The sequence below is a fragment of the Corvus brachyrhynchos genome, unplaced genomic scaffold, assembly GCF_000691975.1.
Source record: "Corvus brachyrhynchos isolate BGI_N302 unplaced genomic scaffold, ASM69197v1 scaffold1, whole genome shotgun sequence".
NCBI lineage: Eukaryota > Metazoa > Chordata > Aves > Passeriformes > Corvidae > Corvus > Corvus brachyrhynchos.
In genome coordinates this window covers 5,674,450-5,695,459 of record NW_008237222.1, presented here as the reverse complement: position 1 = coordinate 5,695,459, position 21,010 = coordinate 5,674,450, and the positions used below count along the sequence as shown (strand labels likewise).

The following is a 21,010-nucleotide window of genomic DNA, read 5'->3' as shown; positions in this document are numbered from 1 at the left end:
CCCACCTCACACAGAGGTGCTTTACAGTGGCCCACTGGTCTTTGTAGAATGGATTGGTATGGGGAGCTGTGCTTCTGACTCAGGGGACTTGGAGATTGCTGCCTTGTATGAGTCCCTTTGCTCCAAGTGGCGAGAACTCGGTGGAAGCCCTGAGCTATTGCTCCTCATGAGGCAAGATGGCATCACTCAGGGGACTGGGAGAGACCACACCTCTGTGCAAAGCAGAGGCTTTTGCAGAGTTAAGATCAGAGATAACTTGCTGTGGTGTGAGGCTGCCTGCCCTGTGGTGCCTCTACAAACTCAACAGGACCTGGGAGCAGTTCCCGTGAGATCTCATCCTGATTAATCTGTGCACCAGGATTGATTAGAAGGTAGGATGGTGAGATTTTTATCAGAGCCACAAGATTTTTATCAGAGTGTGGTGTCAGAAAAACAGGTTCTTGGCCTGTTGCTAAAGGGAAAGAACTTAGGAAAAATCCCATGGTTGCTAGAACAGAGCAAAAGTTTTGGGAAATCACACACGGAGCAACTTCCTGCCCCATCTACCTCCCTGGCCTCTGGTTTTGAGATGGCAGGATGAGAGCTTCATTGGTAGTTTCCATACTGGGCTGTGAAGAATGGCTGCTACTAGCAAAAGTATAAAATGGGATACCTCTGAAAGCTGGTTTGGGAGTTATCTACCAAGCTGTGGGGCATCTCAACAGTTTTCCTCCAGCTGAGCAACTTCATGCTCCAGACCAGCAGGTTGACCTGAGTTGTGTCAGGGACGAGGGGTAGGAATAAGGATCATCCTAAATCCCTCTAGAAGGAGACGATGGGTCCGGAACAGAAAACTAATAAATCTTATGCCAAACATACACCAAAATCAGAAAAATGACTATAGTTCACAGTATGAAGATCTATAGAGCCTGGGCACTGAACAGACCTCACTGATATTACTCTCAGCACAATTCTGATTATATTCTTTAGGAACTGGACAATTCTGCAAAGCTTTTGTAGGGAGATGGAGTATTTTTTCCTAATTCCAAGAAAACCTATCTTGGTCTACTTTGCATCATTTGTCCTTGTAGCTTTTTTTTGTCTTAATATGTGATAGGGAACCCTCCTCATTCTATTAGCGTTGTAAAGGTAGAGCAAAAAGGAAGGATTCTGATAGGCATAAATAACTAAAATATTCATTTAGGGACTGTGTATTCAATCTGTGGCAAACACGTGTATTTCATGGTGTCTCTCATACATCTGTAGATGTTTTTATTAACACCCTTCCATATTCCTCTAAAGTAACCACTCATGCATTCTCTCAACCTATGGGGCAGCTGGATCCAAACTAAGCCCTGAAAGAAAACTAGACCTTCTTTATAGCTAACAGTTGTAACCTTTATAACCTAATCCACCTGACTGCCTGCAGTGACCGTCAGCAGAAGGAGATAATACAGCTTATAGTGAAGTAGATCACCACCTGTCATAAACATCCAAAATAAATGGCCTGCTGTGGGTCTGTGACACACTTACAGGAAGTTATGAGGAAAAGGACTTGCCTAGAGAGGGTGTAACTCAGCTGAGAACCCCTGTGAGGGAAGGTAGACCCACAGGGCTGGGTCCCTGAAAGGCAGCCTACCTGTGCCCTAGTAGACCCAAGTGCCAAACTTCTCCTGGCAGCCTATGAGCCATGTGGGAGACTGTAAGTTTGTTCTGTCTGACCTTGTTTATGGTCTGGCGGGACTCTGCTTGATAGCAGGATATCTTCTGTCAGTAATCCTCTGTTTGCTTTGCCGCATGGCAGAGTCCGCGTAGAATGTTGTTACAAATCATGAAGCAGTGGGATTGCAGGGCTAATGCAGTGTATTCCTTTCAGCAGTAAGGAGAGGTGCTGACTTAATGTCAAAAGGCACAGAGCATTTGGATAGTTACAGAAGCACCACCAATTGCTAACATAAGTTCTGCTATTCAGATGCTACCAGTACTTTGGACTTTCTTTTTCCCAGCTATGCAATTTGAGCCTCAGCCCTGGTTTCTGGAATGCCTTAAATGGGCACATCCACCCTCCCCCCCCTGCACAGTCCTTGATCACTGCTATTATTGCAAGGAAATGGGAATTCGCACAGATTGTAAACCAACCCTGTTCTAAACATTTCAGTAGATTCAGTGCAAAAAAAGTTGCAGGCATTTTCCTTGTACTCACACTAATTTCAAGCAGAGAATCACAAAGCTCTTAAAAACCAGATGATTTTGATAGTTCCCAGGCAGAGTAGGTTTTGAACAGGGATTTTGAGAACCCAGCTGCTCATCTTTGACATGAGTCTTTTTACCTTTTGGAGGTATGAAAAAACTCAAAACAGTGTTAATCCCTAATTCAGCATTCAAGTCATCTCCAAAGCACAGAGGCACTGGGATTTCCAATCACAGAAAAAGTGCAAGAGAAACACAAACATTCTTAAGTGCACATTTCACTTGAAAACTCTAAATATTCACTGCAGTGGGAATTAGAACAAGTGCAAATTATCAAGAGGAAATAAAGCATGAAGACCACCTACGGGCCATGTATCTCTGAGTCCTGTAGCACACCCTTCAAATCTTACCCATTCATACTACATTCCTCTGCACATTGCCCTTACCCACATGGGGCTGCTTTCATTAGATGTAAACACAGCATGTGTATGATATCATTCATTCCCTTTAAACTCTTAGCCACAAAAGACTGACCTGGAAATATCCTTCATTAAGTTCCCAGTCCCAGGTATAAAAGTGAATCCATTTTTAAACAATTTGGTAATTGTACTTTCCTCTACCAACACTAACTGTTTTAACTTTCCTAAGACTAACAGTTTTAAAGAAAACTATGATTCATCCATTTCACGTAGATGTCCTTGATTATGATTAACACCCTGGTTACACAAACTCAGCTCAACACTGATGTTGCTGCAAATTACTTTGCTGGTTTCCTGCAAAAAAGAATTTCAAAGATGAAAGTACCTTTTCAGTTCAGTCCTGCTGCTGGAGACAAATTTACTGCAAGTGAATGAACCTTATTTATACAAATTAGTCCTTATTTCTCTTATTTTTTATTGCATTCAGTTTCTTTTCCATAAGCCATATGGATAAAAATTCTTATAATTGATTACTTTACTAAACAATAATGTATTCTTTATTGTTGGAAAACTGTTAACAACAATATGATTCTCATATGGAAGGTCTGAAGAAGACTTTGTCTGTACTGGGCAAATATCAGGAAAAGTGACTGTATTGTTTACTATGTTTCACATAGGAAAAACAGAGCACATGGAAGATGCTCTGATGAACAAAAAGTTTGGAAGGAAAAAAACAACATAAAACAAGATCACAGAATCATAGAATCATTAAGGATGGAAAAGACCTCCAAGATTATCGAGTCGTAACCTAAGTGTTATAGTCCTAACCTAAGTGTTATAGTCATCATACAATGGTTGCAGCCAGGAAAGAACATCAGAGCAGGAGAAAACATCTGTGCACAGAGGATATGAAAGATGCAATAGGTCCTAAAAGGTGTATGAATGCTGTTAGGTTTGCTGCTCTCACAAATGCAGATTCTCTAGCCGTCAAAAAAGCCATACCATAACTTACATATTCAAGGGACAGTTACTAGAATCTATTTTCTGTTCCTCTATCTTTCAAGTGAGGGCTGTGAGTCTTGGGTAAATCTTACAGGTGAAATTTGAAGACATTTCGTGTCTCAGTGTGCTACGATCTCATGCGGGCTAGCACGATGTCCTGGGCACCGAGCAATCTTCTGCCTGCCTTGAGCAAGGACGGACGGAGACCGACCGTGGCGTGGGAGGGCCGGCGAAGCACCTGCTCGGGTTCATCTTGCCCACCGGTGTTGAAGGCGTGCAAGGAGGTAGGAAAAAAGCAGAGGGACTCCTTCGTGGAGGAAGGGGTTTACTGCAGGGAAAAATCCACAGAGAGCAGCTGAAGCCACGTGGCTTGCAGGGAGTCATTTACTCCCACGATCAGGGCATGGAAAACACACAGTAACCAATGGGACATCAGCCAGGGGGTGTTACTGAGGCAGGGAGAAGGAATTACAGCAAATGGGAGAAGGGGTAGGTGGGGAGGAATAACAGGGACCAACTAACAACCAAAGAACATAGAACTCTCTGGAAATATGAGAAATAAGGGGAGGGGAGGACTGCGGCCAATGGTGAGGCACAGATTTATACATTTTTCATGGCCTTTTGAATGCTCAAGGCTTTTGGGCTGTAGAAGCATCAAACCAATGGACCTTTTGGTACACTTGATCCACCTGGCCCTGGCGTTGGTCATGGTTCACCACAACATCAGTGGCCCAGCCAAAGGTTACCACCTCGTGCCCATGCCTGTGATTGTGCTGGGTGTCATAGCCCTGACATATTCACAGTGGTACCAAAAGTGACTGAGAAGAGGCATCACATAGAAGCAAATACGCTCTAGCACTTCTGTACACTCCTAGATTGGCATGTTGGGAACGATGGTGCAGCAACCATGACAGAAAGCCTGTGTACGTACATCCTAGATCCTAAAGTGTCCTGTGAAGGCATGTTAATGTAAGTCATTGACAGAAATGGAACTGTGCTGACCTGCCATGCTGTGATCCGCATAATGTCTTATTTTGCCTCCCTTGAAAATGGGAAGGGAGTTACTGCAGTAAACCACCTCAGTGATCTGTCAGAATCCCCAAAATTCTAAAATCTTAGAGTCTCAAAGACTTGTTTAAGAAAAGAGATGTGAGCAATAGAATCATATAATAAATTTCATTTTATTGAACATATTCATTCAGCTAGTTGATCTTCCTTCTGGTTCTTCACTGAAGCCAACAATATTAATTTGTTGTACAATAACAAATGATAACACTTTGCAAAGTTTAGCCCTAATGCTTTCTATCTGGCTTTGCAAGCAAAAAACTTCAAGTGTAATTCCAAAATACCTACATAAGGGATTTTCTTAGTGCTTGATTAAAGCCATATTTGCAACACAAAAATAAAGAATGTAAGACACCAATTTAAGTTTAATTTCATACCAAGAGGTTTCTCTGGGTAGACAACTTCATTTCAAAATAAGAAAAAGGTCCACAGGGCAAAGTCTACTAGTAAAATGTTACTATTTCAGTATCCCAGCTATGACTGAGATCCTTGCAAGAAGCCAACCTTTCAGTGTGATTCTTCTCTACTGCTTTCTGCAAGTAGAACTGTTATGTGCGGAGCCCTGAGTTCTGGGGATTATGGGAAAAGGAGCCCTGTGCCACCATCTCCTGGTAAAATAATGGAATGGACATGACAAATTCTGTCTCATTTTCAAACCCAAAAGAACAGCAGCTTTCTGGGTTGTTATTGTGTTGTTATGGACTCTGATTTTCTTGCTAAGTTTTAGCTGCAGGTTTGGTGAAATGCTGCACTTGAACTGACCGCTGTTCATAGGATTGATGTTTTGGTGTTCTGGTGGGTATTGCATATACAGATCAGCTCAGTAGTGGTGGGGGAGGAGGCAAATTAAATATTAGAAATTGAATATTAGGAATTACTGGGAAAGATAAAAGAGCTAATTGTATAGCAAATCATCTAAATCTCTGGGCCATCCAAACATGGTCCTATAATAACAGAAGGATAAATGAGAACTATTACATCTTCAGAAGAAATGGTCAGGTTAATCAAAGCTCTGGAACAACTCCTGTTGGAGGTAAAAGATTTTCAGCCTTGAAAAGAGACAACTTAGAGAGCATAAAGAAGGCAAAACTGATTTGTGTCAGAGACTGGGCAAAAGGGAGATTGTGTTCTATTACCACATCTGGTGCCAGGACAACAGACCATCACACAAAGCATGTAGGAGCCAAGTTCTACGCCAGTAAAAAGCGATGGTTCTGCACACACAGACAGTGTATGTGGAGTGGCACATTGCAGGGTGATGCTGCAATTCCAAAGGTGTACCAGCACGCTACTTGTTCCTCATGTGTTCCTGACACAAATTCCAGATGATCAGTATGGCTTTTTGTCAAAAGATGTATTTTTATCCACAATGCAGCCTATAAACCATAAACATCCTGTGTAGATACATTACTTTTCTATTTCATGCTGTGTCTGTTATATATTCCTCAAGAGTAACCCCTGCTAAGCAACCCCTCTTTCAGGGAACCCAGATCGCTGGTGGACCAAGGAAAGGCAGGACCAAGGTGCAAATGTAGGGCACTTGTTTGGAGGCAGATGGGGAATGGGGAAGAGTTTGAAATGGGAACTTACAGGGAAGAGCAAGGGGGTTCCTCCGCAGCATGTTCATCTTTCTTTGTCAATGCTTTTCTTGACACAAGGAAGAAGGGACTAAGTTTTGCATTTCAAATGCTCTGTGGATGATGAAGGGTGAAGCAACTTGTGTTTGTTCCTCATGTATCTCATACTGGTGCTCCCCTGAATGACAGACCTGGGCTGAGAGCACTTTCTGTGGAGACTGTTTAGGCCCAACCCTAATGGGATAAAGACAAGACACAATAAAGAAAAGTCCTTGACCTCTCAACCATCTCTTACACTGCCACCCTCAGGCTTTTCCTATTGAGGGAAAATTGAGCTAATACAATAGGAAAGGTTGGAAAAGACCTGTGCTTACCCAGGTGAGATGGCCAGACTCCCTGTTTTGGGCTCCAGGAAGCAACGTGTTGTGTACTTCCACTACATTGGCATTCTCCCCAGAAAGTGCTCTCCATGCATGAGGAACAAGTGCAATTCGAATTTTTTTTCCATTCTAATATTAAGTGATGTAAAAATATAGTAAACCTGAGAATCACTTTCAGATATAAATTAAATGATAAAATAGTATATTAAAAGTAAGACGATGAAATAAGTTGATTAGGCTGTAAATACTCAGGCTGAGAGACATTAACTCTCTCAGAGAATCTGTCATCAGAAAAGTATATGCCCCTTTATATTACTTCATATCAGGATGGAAAAGAACACCCTCATTTTTACTAGGTTTTAGAAAAAAAAAGGTTTAAAACAGTTGCATATAAAATCTACCAAATGTGCAATTCTTCAAAGCTCTTAAAAATGTTTTGAGGTTATTGTTGTGTTATCAAAATATCTCAAGTAATTTGAGATAGCATTTCTTGTTTTTTTTTTTTTTTAGTTCAAATCATTACATATAAATTATTATTGCCACAGGTTCTGATTTAACAAAGGTAATGATTCTCTTTAGTGGAACTACTCACACACTGCTCAAATGACTAAAATTAATGACAATTCCACATCTTCTTCAATCAGTTATCATTTTCAAAAACAATTCCTAGGGCCTTTGTTTCTTCTTCTATTTGAATTGTTCTCGGAGGGCAACCCAAGTTTCCTGTCTGCCAGACTTGTGCATGTATTATTACATTAACACATCACACTTACTAGATGATCTTTTTCCACTACTATGAATACTTAGAGATGTGTGTATTTACATATGTGTCTTTCACAGATAGGTGAAAACACATACAGTTAAACACACAATTACCTACACATCACAGAAGTAGTTTTATATTTCATTTGATCTTTAAGCAGAAGATCCTCAGAAGGAAAGCTGTGAATTGTCTTTCCCGTCACTTTCTTGTCAACCTCTTGCAGCCTGAATATGAGCCAAGTGAGTGACTTGGGTCTGATTGTCTCAAGTAGAATGGTTTGAGGGTCTTGTATCCAGATCAAGTAATTAGGTATTCCAGCCCCTAGGTTAGTGTGCAAAAAGATTAGCACTGCTGAATTCAAAATGAGGAAGGTATGCCTTGTCCTGTTTGGTTGCTTGACTATGCGGCCATATAAAACAAACACAGGACAAAAACCTTGATTTGAGATTGAGGGGAAGAAAGTACAGTTCCCTTTCCAGCATTGCCTTCAACTTCCTAAGCTCATCTCCCCACCAGTGCTCTCATTCAGAGATGTTGAACACCTCGTGTGGGTATTTCAATATCTGATATAGCCTGGGGCTCCTGCTCAGAAATCAAATGCTTAGGAGCTTTCAGAGAGGGACATGTTGGCAACCAGATCTGTTAAAAAAAGTTCATTTTCTGACTTAGTTTTTCTTTTAGTGATTTGTTTATATTCAACCCTGAATATCATCCAGTGATGCCAGCATGTCTTCTTTAGCACTGGATGAAAGGTGAATTGGCAGCCAGTTCTGTGTCCTTCTGGTGTCCATTTCAGTTGCATATGATACAGAAGATTAACCTGAGAAAACAAGATATTCACTGACCACATGTTTCTCTTTGCAGTCAGTGTTGCTTCTTAGCAGTGGTGGGTTTGTTCTATAGCCAGGTGAAAACTCTTCCCCAGTTCCCCAAGTACTCAGTCACAGGTGATGGCCAACAGCAATGAGTGAATAACTGTATAGATTGTAAATGTCTCTCTAGAGTGGTAATGTCCCGTGGTATTCTCCTAAGAAACTTAGAGGCTGTTCACCAATCACACACAGTCTGCTCTGCATAAGAAAATTCCCAAAACCATTGAACATGGTGTTGAAGGTTGTGACTGAAGTATACAGTAAGACAGAAGGACTTTCTAAATCCAAACCCTGTTTTGAAATCCTGCAAGAGAGGTTATGGCTCCAGAAGGAAGCAAAGAAGACATTCTGGCAGGGACGTTGTGGTCCACCATGAGTGGTGCTGGCTCAGACAGACCCAGGCAAGGGATGGCCCTCACACCCAGTCGCAGCTTTCAGCTCCGGACATGGAGGGTATGGCTGTGGCTTTCTTGCCAGACATACACAGCAGCAGGTTTCTCCTGTCAATCCACAAGCATGGAAGCAACAGGAGATACAGTCTCTGCTCCATTCCTTCTTGCCCCCATCACCCAGCACTGTTAGTGTTTGTCTGGGTTCAACAAATTGTCCAAAATATCTGACACTGTAACTGCTTGTTGTGCATCCTCACTGGCAATTTTTATTTGAACTAATTAATGATTAACAGGGTGATCTGCTTAACTCTGTTTCATGGTACTGAAGAGAAGAAGGAGCAGACAAGACCAGACTGTAGCACTGTAAGTACCCTTTTAGTTTTCCCTTGGATCATTTGGACACTTCATTTTGGGGGGTTATGTTGTTGCCTGGGAGTGGTGCCTTTGTACATAGGAAAAAGGAAATATACCTGTTATGAAAAAAGTCAATACATTTCAAAAGCCAGAAAGAACTGATAGTAAAGAAGATACTTCACATAATTAAGTAAAAATTTGGTTTGGAAACAAAAGAAATGCCTATAGACTTTTTTACTAAAAAGATTAGTGATCTAGTCTTTCATCTTTGAAGAAACTGTAAGAGTATTTTGTAATTTTGGTTCTAGATAGTATGATCTATGTTTATAATCACATTTTTGTTTAATACAGATCAAATTCTCTAAATATTTGATAAGTTGAGGAAGGCTAACAGAGCTGCAGTAACCATCCTGCGGTACTGAGTACAAAACCAACTCATGTCAATTACTCTGGGGAAAAGGTCATAAGCTTCCAGCTATTTATAAATTTTAAAAGAATATGCTAATATTAAATTTAATACACTATTAGAAGTTTAAAATTACCTCTTTTGAAAGGGAGCTAGACTATATATGTATAAATAGTGACTCAGGAGGCATATCCTTTCCAGGAAACACTGACATGCATCAGAAATGTGAATTATAATTGTGTGGGATTTTGGAGAATAGGTGTTTTCTGAGCTCATCATTTTGCTTTACTGGAGGACACAGTATGAACAAATTAGTTTCCATGACATGTTCTGTATGTCTCTTTCTTTTCCAGAAACAGCTGAAAGGAAAATGAAGCCCACTATCTCCTTGTGTTTATTGTTGGTTGGTTTGGATACTGTTGCCCTGTATCATCAGCATCCCCGCTATCGAAATAAGCAGGATGATGCTAAACGGACATATTATCCAGGACATAGTTCTCAGTGGGAAGGAGCTTCTCCACATAAGAACAAAACTTTTGTCAAACTAGTTTTCAGCAATGCTGACTTTGCATTTTCCTTTTACAAGCTGGTCGCATCTGAAGCAACGGACAAAAATATCTTCTTTTCACCCATAAGCATCTCTGCTTCCTTTGCAATGCTGGCACTTGGTGCCAAGGCTGTGACACTGACACAGATTCTGGAAGGGCTTGCCTTTAACCTGAAAAAGACTCAGGAGCAGGAAATACATGAAGGTTTTTGCCAACTCCTCCACATGCTGACCCGTTCAGACAGTGAATTCCATCTGAGCCTGGGCAATGCCCTTTTTATAGAAGAGACACTAAAACCACTACAGACGTTCTTGGATGATGTCAAAAGCTTTTATGAATCTGAAGTCTTTTCTACTGACTTTAACAACTCTGTTGGCGCTGAGAATCAGATCAACAGTTATATTGAGGAAAAGACAAATGGGAAAATTGTTAAGCTGGTGGAAAATCTTGATCCTCTGACTGCAATGGTCCTTGTTAACTATGTCTTCTTTAAAGGTAAGATATATCAAGGAGTGCAAAGCTAATGCTTATTAGAGAGAATGAAAAGAGAAAAAAATGTAGTTTAAATATTTTAAAGGGAGGAAATCATGTTCAGTATCTGGAAGGTGTTGCTATAAACCCATGTATTTGTTGCCAGTAAAAATATGTCCTCACCTGGTTTAATGGAGTTTTAAAACAAATATCTTTGTTGAATTTGGTAAGTTCTTTCATGTGATCATAGACTCATGTCTAGTGAAAGATAGTGTTTTCAGTATTGTCTGTCTGTAATTGTCTTTAAGCACCTAAAAAAAAGATACAATGTTGTAACACCTGAGGATGCAGTAACATGAAAAAGATACTTGCCCTAATGAAAGGAAGGCTGTGGGACTAGGTCCTGTTACATTCACTGTGACCATTCCTCTTTATATTCCACTGAATACATTTTCTTTTTGTCATAAGCCCATTGGGAGAAACCCTTCAGTACATCACAGACAAAACAGGAGGATTTTTTTGTGGATCAGAAAACATCTTTGCAAGTTGACATGATGTATCGAAAAGGGTACTACAGAAATTACTTTGATGAAGAGCTGTCCTGTTGGCTGGTTCAGATACCTTACAATGGAGATGTTGTGGCATTATTTGTTTTGCCTGATGAAGGGAAGATGAAGCAGGTGGAAGATGCCCTCTTGAAAAGGACTGTAACTAAATGGGAAAAGTCCCTCCAAGACAGGTAAGCTTTTTTTGCTAAGGTGAGAGGTGACCATGTTACAGATTAATAGTGTTTATGTCACCAAGACAAAACACTGGAAGACAGGTTATTTGACTGAACTCTATACACTTAATGGTTCCTCTGTGCTGGACTTCTCTTTTCTTAGTTGGAAAATGAAAATGAAAAAGAGCTACGGCTAGTGAACAAATAGGTAATTGAACTTGGGATTCATCTTAGGTTAAGTTCCTGGTTCAACCAAAAATTACTTAGCACCATGAAGAAGTCAACAGATCATTGTGTCATATAATCATTGGGAAACTACAATGGAGTAGCTGTTGGGTGCTAGGGTGTTGAGGGCATTCTTTGTAAAAGTGGATTCATTCACCATTACTGCAGCTATTTCTGTGGTAGCCTAGACCCTGGTCTGTATTTGAACAGCCTTAGGTCAGCTAGCTACAATCTTTTGAAAAAGCCCTCCTACCTGGCAGTAGTAGCTTTGTTTTCCACTCAGTTGGTATAGCTGTGTCTTACACCCCACTCCTTGAAACCCACTGCAGAGGCAGGGGCTAACACAGACTTCTTCTGCTCCAACCCTACACATTAAGTAGCTAACCTGATCAGAAATGTTATCTGAACCCTAAGAGAAGACTATAAACATTTAGAAAAACAAATGTCAAGTGTCAATATACTGAAGCCATTGAGGAGTGTTGCCTAGATGATGATTTGTCCCTATTTGTGTTTTGTTACAGAAAAATACATCTGCACATTCCAAAATTTTCTATTTCTGGTACCTATGATGTGAAAAAGATCATCAAACAAATGGGTATGGTCGATCTGTTTACTGAACAAGCTGATTTGTCGGGGATTACTGAGGAGCCTGGACTGATGGTTTCAAAAGTAAGTCAGCATGTGAAAGCAATCACAGGATTTGCCTGTTCCCAGGAACCTGACATTAATATCCCATGAAAATCTTATCCCAGTCTCTCTGAAGCATCGCTCAATCATCAAGAGCTGTCAGTCTGAAGGCGAAGGAAGCCCTGTCTTTCATAAACCTGAAGCCAAATGTGCTTACAAGGGGTTAGAAAGACATGGTTGAAGGATGAGGAAGACATACATATAATTAAATGTTCTTTTGGCTACTAAACAAAATTATCTAAATGTAGTGCATTAGCTTTGGTAAAATTTCCTCTAATTCCTCCTACAGAGGGAAAAAGGCTGTTATTCCTGCCCTTCTAGTGTTCTCGAAAAGTTATTTTTTTCAGCTAGATGACAGGGTAAATTCACAATAATACATGAAGCTGCCAAAGACAAAATTGAGTCTAGGCTAAATTACCAGGTTTCTTTGCTTCCAGAGTTTCTTGTCATCAGTCATCTTGAGTGCTCTTTGGCTGCCTGCAGTTTGAGGGTTACTCTCTGCACAAGAAGTGAAGGAGGATGGCTTGAGTGGTGTGATGGCTGTTGGTGCTGCGGTGGGAATGGGAGCAACTGGTGATGACCTTCCCAGAAGCTGCTGCTGCTCAGTCTTGCTCCAGGCAGGGCTCCCTTTGGCTGGACAAAGTGAAGAGGGTGGCAGGCTGCTCTCTTCTTGCTGGATTGCCAGCTGGAGGCTGTTTTGCTTTGTTCTTTGCAGGTGGTCCACAGAGCCATGTTGAATGTTCATGAGAATGGCACTGAGGCGGCCGGGGCCACAGTGAAGGAGGTTACCTGGAGATCTGGGGATTTTCCTCGCCCGCCTCGAGTCAGATTCAACAGACCCTTTCTCCTGATGATTCTGGATAAATTCACCCGCAGTGTCCTCTTCATTGGGAAGATTGTAAACCCTCGGAAAAATGACTGATTGACGAGACTTACGCATACCGCTGGCTAAATTCCTGTGATTCAGTGAAACACTTAAGTATGCATACCCCTCTGTGCTAGTGCTCCTCTTTCAACCATTATCCTTAGAAACATTATTAACCCCTTAAAACACAATAACTATTTCTCCTTGTCCAAAAGTTACTAGGATTTCCACAACCCACACCTGAGTATAGTATGTAGTGTTAATGAAACACAAGTCATTTTTCACCAGTTTTATAAGAAGCCCTTTCTGATGTGCTCCTGTGGGGTACTCAGTTGGTCCAAAATCTCCAGTTGATGTTGGTATTGCTGTACAGTCACAGGGTGTGCATGTGAAAGGAGAAACAGGAAAAAGGAGGTGCAGGTTGTAAGTCCTGTCTGTTTAATCCACCAACCCTTGACGACTACTCTTAGATTCAGTTTTCTTTAATATTGGAATGAATTTTCATTAATTTCTTTAGGTTTTGTAACCAAGTATGGCATGACACTGCAGGATCAGTGACTGGGATGCTGGAGGAGACACCAGTGTAAATGGCTGATGAGTACAGCTGTTTTACTTTGCCTTCCTCTGACTCCTCCTCAGTGGAAGCCCTCCCCATGGAGACAAGAAGGCTGCTTTTACTTTATAGATAATGTTAATTCTACTATGGAAGGAATCCATAGCAGAAAAAAGAGTTCTGTTTTATCCTACTAATATAACTATCGTTGCTAATGCCTTCAGGCAAAAGTCTGATGGAGTAGTCCAGGACATAACACCAGTTTCCTTTTCATGGATTTGTTGTCACTGTCACTTCTTTCGATTGGTGCCACCTTCAGTATTCACTTTCCAGCTAGACTTGACAGACTGTGGTAGAAAAAAGGAGGAATGAGAATTGTAACTCCAGAAAGTTTGTATTTCCTCAGTAGGAACAGCAGAGCTTTCCTAGGAACTGTTAACTTGATTTAAGCTAACATAAACATGCATAAAAATGCAGAAAATATTTCAGAAGTCACTGTTCTAAATGTTAACAGTGGATTACTGCTATAGATTTTACTCTATATCTATAGAGTAAAAACTGACTGGGAATTGATATTTGTACTTTTTCTTAAGGTTTCTGGAATCCAGCTACACTAGATAGTTGCATGGTTATGAAAGGAAAGAAACACAAAGCAGTAAATGTTTAAATTATTTTATTATTTTTTCTTTAGTTTTTAAATCAACATCCCTAGAACACAAAGCAGTAAATGTTTAAATTATTTTATTTTCTTTAGTTTTTAAATCAACATCCCTAACACATCTTATTAAAATATAGAAAAGCAATGAAAGCATGTAAACTATAGACTGATTAAATATTTTCTTACAGAATATCTCAAACTGGTTGGAAAAAAATATAAATGGCAATGTTTTAGACCTTAGTTTCTTAAGATGTCTGTGAAAAATATAACTTAAAAACTGTGGTGAATATTTTTAAAACACAATTCTTTTTTTGGTTTGGGGACCTTTATTTTCTTTCACATTAAATCAATGTTATCAATATGAGTAAATTGTAGCATAAGAATACCAATAAGGAATAGTAAAAGCATTCCATGTCTATCTTCAGACAGGTAACAGTTGATATTCACTTTCAAAGTCCTCCTCAAAATCACATAAACCAATGACAAAAGTCCCTTACTTATAACTATTTAGTATGCTCCCTCTTTAGTAACAAGTAGTTGGCTTCATGCCTCTAAACATATAAGAACTTAGTCTTGGTGTTATACAGGTAAATTCATTCTACAGAAAATCATTTAAAAGTTCTTGCCAAATCTCAGGGCTAACACAGGATGCATTGTCAAAGTCCAGCTTTGCAATGACAAATAACTCTGTCGGCAAATATCAAGAGACTGTTTGTTGTTCCTTATGGACCTCAGATCAATAGTCTCTGTTTGTTAGTAGGAAAAAAATACCTAAATTCTATTTTGCCAACCACATCTCACTTTGAAAGTAACCTTGCTGCTTAACTCGTTGGAAACTGGATAGACAGAACTAAAGCTGATTTAAGAACAGGATGACCAGAAAATGACATGGTGATGAACGGTATGCCTACGGTATAGGAACCATACATGTCTTGCCTTGATTTTCTTTCTATTTTGGCAAAAAACAGAGCACGCTCCTCACTGCAAATGTGCAGCAAATTTGAGTAGTAAATAAAAAGTACAGAAGTATTGCACACACACAGCCCCCCCCCCCCCCCAAAAATGTCAGCATTAAGGTTGTCACAAACCCACTGCCGTCGTGGTTTGCTGAAGACAGTGTTTCTTGTTTCAGTCTGCTGTTTTGCTTCTCCTTTCATGGATTTTTGTTTCTTGGTTGGCTCTCTGACTGTGAGTTTTGTGACCAAGAAACCTCAGTGTAACCAAGGAATGACTTTCATCCTATCTAATAGAGAGTTGCTGCTGCATGCAAGTACTGTGTGTGATGGGCCACTTCAGGGCAGGGACATTGCTGGAGGATGGAGCTGGTAAGATGAACCACATGAGGGACAAATTGCAAAGGACATCTTCTAATGCAGCCTGCACTGGTGTCTACACACAGATGTGATGTGGGAGTGCATGCAACCATGCGCACGCGCGAGCTGCAGCCTCGGCACTGCCTGTACGAACCCTGAGGGAAATCTAGGATGGTATGGCTGAAAGCAGTCTCTGTAAAGGCTGAAAGCAGTCTTCTGCCGTAGGTTAAAAGCCACAGAAGAAGAATTGCCAACATGGCAGAAACTTCGGAGCAGCACACACTGAGCAACTCCCTGAAATAAGGAGAAAAGGAGAACAAGCAGTGTGGAAATAGCAGTAAGCTGTGTTTGTTGTCATATTTAGGAACTAGAAGTGAAATAAAGACTAACATAAATGAGGAGCTCAGAAACCCAGGCTAACCCAAGATGGAGATAGATTTAACTGTTATCTACAAATTATGTGAAGTTAACAGACACTGGAAGAAAACCAGAGGCAATTTTGAGCAGTGTTAAAGACCATTAAAGAAGGAACAAGCAAAAGCAGGAAAGTTTATATTGTTGTGGGGGCAGAGAGAGAAATAGTATGCTTGAGGTATAAAAGAAAATAACATTTCCAACAGGCAGTGGTTAGTGCCAGTGCACAGGTCTATCATTGTTCCCAGTGTTGTACAGCACCTGCTAGGAAGAAGCTAAAAGCACATGACAGAAGCAACAGCCTTAAATGTCATGGGCTGAAGACAAATTACATATTCTGCTGGAAAGGCCTACTAATACTCTGTTAAATGCACAAAATAAGGATGGAACACCTCTCCTATGAAGAAATGCTGAGAGAATTGGAATTGTTCAGCCTGGAGAAAAGAAGGCTTTGGGGTGACCTAATTGCAGCCTTGCAGTACCTGAAGAGATCCTCCAGGAAATATGGAGAGGGACTTTTTACCAAGGCCTGGAGTAGCAGGACAAAGGGGAGTGACTTCAAATGGAAACAAAGTAGGTTAGATTAGTATTAAGACGGAATTTTTTACTGTGAGGGTGGTGAGGCACTGAAACAGGTTGCCCAGAGAAGTTGTGGATGCCCCATCCCTGGTAGTGTCAATGACCTGGCTGGATGGGGCCCTGAGAAAACCTGGTGTAGTGGAAGGTGTCCCTGCCCATGGCATAGACTTGGAACTAGATGATCTTCAAGGTCCCTTCTCACCCAGACCATTCTATGATTCTATGATGTCACGTCTTTAATTTTGTTTTCTAATAGTCTAGCCATTTCCACGCAGTTAGTAATTAACAGATATTCCTGGGCAATACTATGTGAATTTCTCAGCTTTTAACTAACTTTGTGATTAATCAGGGCTGAAAACATGGCTTCTATTGCCACCAGGAACTTGGCAGCTATGAAGGTGCCATGGCCAACCTCCTCATAGCCAGCATCTGTCACCTGCTAATCACAGTAATCTCTAGGCTCAGGAAATCCATGTGAGAGATATATTCCTCAAGGCAGTGCTCTCCTGCAACCTTCAAAGAGCATTGGTAACCCCAAATGCCCCATGCATACTCCTGGCATATCAGAATGAGTTACCAGCAGCAGAATCACCTGTGCTCAGGGACACCTGAGCAGCAGCTGAGGGCCTGCCAGGACCTGTAAGCTCCTGTGAGCGAATCTGATGAGGAGGGGACGTGGCTGGGCCATCTGCAGGAGATTTAAATGGCTCTGTGAGTGCGTAACCAGGGCGTGTCACATCAGATGTAGTGCAGGATTTGGTGTGGGTAGGGCGTGCAGGGAGGGCACTGCAGTCTGCAAGGAGGTCCACAGCTCAGGTAAGTGCTAAGAGCTCTAGGTCTCTGCTGTAAAGGTGGGCTAAAACCAGTGTATCTACTGAGACGGTCCCTGAGAAGCCAGGTGCTTCCACCCAGATGGGACTGGTAAGGAAGGAGATGTCAGTACAGGTGGTAACTTGCAATGGATGCCCAGACGCTTCCACTGGAGAAAAGACTGGTACCTGCACAAAGTATGCACAGGTTGGTGACCTGTTGTGGCAGGTAGATGAATTCCAAGAGATAGTTAACAGGCTTGAAGTATTAGAGGAGCTGAAACAAAGCTAGATAGTCTCTTCTCTTCCAGAAGCAGGCCTCTGGAATGGGGCATATTTAATTGTAGCACTGGCTACTAGGAGACTGCAAAAGCTGAAAATCAGAACAAAACAAATGAATGCTTTTCACTCAAATGTTTCCAAGCCTTCTTAATTGAAAGCCATAATATTAACTCAGTAATTCTTCTATATATTAGATTCCTGGCTTGTGCTCTGTCATTTGGCCAGGAGACAAAAAATATCTGTGGTTATTTTGCTCCTGCAAAGGCCTGGAAAAGAGTTGTATTTCTCTTCTTCAAATACAACATGGTTTGGTCATTTTTGCTATTTCATATGGGAAACAGGGCCGGGAAAGAAACAGGTTCACAAATCGATCAGAGGTGGGTGGTTCTATATGCAAAGCATGCTCTAGCTGAGGCTGTTTTCTTTCCAACCCATTCTTTGGATTTCTCATTCACTCTGAGTAGCTGACTTTGACAGTGCTTATGAGATTTCTCCAGTTTAAATGGACAAATGTTTGTTATGTGTTAATTGACAAGCACATCTTGGACTTCTATCACAATACCTTTAAAAGAACCTGAACCACTAGCTGCCTGCATTGGAAAAAAGATGAAAAGGAAGTAATCTTCCTCAGAAGATTATTTACAGCCTCCAAGATTTTTTTTACATTTTCATTCTGTTGCCTTATGCTGTGTGAAGTGCAAGCAATAAAAGAAAGGGCAGAGAGGACACCTTGCTAAGGGGGAATCTTGCAAGTGGTGTGAATATGAGCTAAGACTTGTATTAGAGCTGATGTTGCCTGTTACTCGTGGTACAGTTTCTTAGCTGGTGGGTTTGATAGTGATGCTAAAAGGCATCACCTACCTATCTGCAAAGGAAGGACTGGGGAATTAGCTACTCTTGTGAAATGGTGAGAAAATAGAAATATTCTTGGAGGTTCTGTGAAGAAACATGTTATGTCTTGAAGAGCACTGTTCTTTCCCAAATAAAAGGCAGATGTCCATGGGGAGTAGGTGTGAGGAAGAAGGAATTTACCAAGACAGCCACATTTTGCTGTGAGAGGCAGTGGCTTAAGCTGAGGTGCCTCTTGCAGCCGCCATGACACAGGAAAGGAGGAAAGCAAGAGCAGCCTGACAGTACACTGGGGCTAATTAGCTCCTCTGCCTGGGCAGACCGTCATGCAATGTAGACTTTGAGTCCTTCTAAGGCTTGACTGTAACTTAATTCGCAGTTTTTGGCATAAATAAGCCAGAAAGTGATGCCAATGGAAAGAGAAAAAAGGAAATGATTGTAGGAGAGAAGATTTAACGCTAAACTTTTCCCCTCTGTCAGTTAGATGTTTAGTCACAGGCTCAGACCCAGGCAAGTGCAACTGCACTGCTGCTTCTCCCTTGCTTGGAGTTCAGAGTTTGCCTGGATGTCATATGCTGGCCACACAGGGCCTTTAAGGCTTTAAAACTTGGAAACACTCAGAATAAAGATTCTGCCCTCATGTTAACTTTTCACTCCTGTGTCATTTTGTGACACTTTCATTTGCGTAGTCTTCTATGTACTTCAGAGCATACATAAGGCTTTAGGCTTTTGACTCCCACAGGTCCTTGAGTCTTTGGCACTAGCTTCCTGAACTGCTTCCTCAAGGCAAGCTCATATGCAGGAGCTGGCAGCTGATATGATACAATCACTTCTTGCTTCTTCTTCCTTTTTCTGGGAGTACAAGGGGCTCTCCCTATACCGAGCCAGGTAGCATTTGCAGAGCATTGCAACAGTTTCTTTCCTGGACATTTATATCTGTTCTAACTGCCAGCAATTTCCACACCATTATCTGTTCAAGGACTGCTCCCTGCCAAGCTTAGTGAGGTGATGGGTCGCTCTCTCTTTTTGATTTTTGTTCATCTGGTAGGATAGGGGTAAACCCAGTCTTTAGTTCAGGCTCCAATTCATTCAATACAGTGCTATGAATCATAAATGAAACTGAGACCTATTCCAATCTGAGATGACTCAATTTTTGGCCAATTTTTGGATAGTAAAACATGGGGGTTCTTTAAAAAATAATTCAGTTTCTTTACTAAAAAGAAATAAAGAAAAAGAGGAGTCAAAAAACACAGCTGGTATAAACACACAGAGTTTTAGTTCTTGTTTCTTGAAAAGAAGATGAAGGCACCACAGATATAAATTTTAATTTAATTCAACACAGCAAAATTAAAAGAGCCAGCTAGTTCAGAGGCAGTAAGAACAGTCAGATATATCTTCTATTTCTATATTTAAAAGCAAAATCTATGTTTATCTAGTTTCCTTCTTACTGATACTGTTTCTTAAAATATTCTTCCCTTGATCCCCCAAGAAACCCAGCTCCATTTTCTTTCTAAGGCACTCCAGTTGGATGTGACGTGTGCTTTGGAGCAGTCCAGTTGGATGTGACGTGTGCTTTGGATGGAGGTGGAATTTGGTTGGGGGAAGATGATGAAAGGTGTGCCTGTTTGGCCAAATTTAGAAATATATCCTCTGAGAGAAGGCAGGTCACCACCCCTCCCCCACCAGGTTTGGGAAAAAAAATAAATTTTCCTCAAAGGAAAGTGAAAGAGCTAAAAACTATTTATTTAACAAACACATGGGAAAAGGAAAATAATGCTAAATAATAAAAATCTCTCACTGTGGAGAAAAAACCTGGGAAAGTGTCAGAGTCCTCCCTTTGGTCTCCTCGGAGCTGGGGCTTGGCCCAGGGCCAGGCCCTCTGTGCCCAGTGGAAAGTCCTCCGAATGTGCTCTGATATTGAAGCAGTCCAGTAGAAAAGGGAGAAAATCAGAAATTCCAGGGAAGGAAAAGAGTTCAACTCTCAGTCTCTCTCCAGAGAACAAGAAACTGAAACAACTGGCCAGAAACTCACCCGGGAGCAGCAAGCCGGGTGCTTCCTCACTCCCCTGCTGCAGCTGGCAAAAAAAAAGTCCCTATATCTATGTGACCTTGAACAAGCTGCAAACTGCTTTGAAGAAGTTTTGCTCAGCTTTTCCTTCCCCCTCTCAGGCTCAGTTTAGAGGCATAGAAAGGCACAGGAATTAATTTCTGGGCATAGGGCAGCGATATGGGATACACATCATAAAGTCACCCCAAGACAAAAGGTCAAGAGAAGTTTAAGGGGAAAACAGACTCTCTAAACACTTCAGTATTCATGGAGTCTGGCAACACTGAACTGACCACTGAGACCTAAGTCTTGTATCTCATTTCTGTGGGCAAAAATGAGGAATTATTTTTGGCACTCTGTGAATTTTTTGGGTGTTCCATTCTTTAGAAACTATTTCAAAGACATCAATTAAAACCCCTATTTTTCCTCATTGTTTTCATTCTGGTCTTTGAGTTCATAGATCTGAACTAGCACAAAGTTAACCTCTGTAGCAAATATTGATGGCTTTCTTTGCAGAGATGTGAAATTTTCATCATGCTTTCTCACTCAGACATCAGTTCCCTTCCTTGCTATCTTGTAAATGACAGCCA

At 41.1% G+C, this 21,010-nt stretch overlaps 1 protein-coding gene across 2 annotated transcripts; it reads left to right on the top strand.

Moving 5' to 3' along the window:
- Positions 1-8,898: 8,898 nt before the first annotated feature.
- On the top strand, positions 8,899-14,145 carry LOC103612135 (alpha-1-antitrypsin). 2 transcript variants are annotated; one of them, XM_017729040.1, is made up of 6 exons: positions 8,941-9,002; positions 9,076-9,077; positions 9,759-10,442; positions 10,887-11,157; positions 11,886-12,033; positions 12,767-14,145. In XM_017729040.1, the coding sequence occupies exons 1-6, from the start codon at positions 8,956-8,958 to the stop codon at positions 12,971-12,973; spliced, it is 1,359 nt and encodes a 452-aa protein (XP_017584529.1). In that variant the 5' UTR covers positions 8,941-8,955; the 3' UTR covers positions 12,974-14,145. The 2 variants fall into 2 exon arrangements, with proteins under 2 accessions (XP_008627952.1, XP_017584529.1); XM_008629730.2 differs by lacking the exon at positions 9,076-9,077 and having other exon boundaries at positions 8,899-9,002; positions 9,753-10,442.
- Positions 14,146-21,010: the final 6,865 nt, after the last annotated feature.

What these genes read in the sequence shown, in the direction of transcription:
- LOC103612135 (XM_017729040.1), top strand. Translation starts at nt 8,956, where the DNA reads ATGGTACTGAAGAGAAGAAGGAGCAGACAAGACCAGACTGTAGCACT. An exon ending in TAACTATGTCTTCTTTAAAG is followed by an intron (nt 10,443 to 10,886) that starts GTAAGATATATC and finishes TTTTGTCATAAG; the next exon opens with CCCATTGGGAGAAACCCTTC. An exon ending in CTGGACTGATGGTTTCAAAA is followed by an intron (nt 12,034 to 12,766) that starts GTAAGTCAGCAT and finishes TGTTCTTTGCAG; the next exon opens with GTGGTCCACAGAGCCATGTT.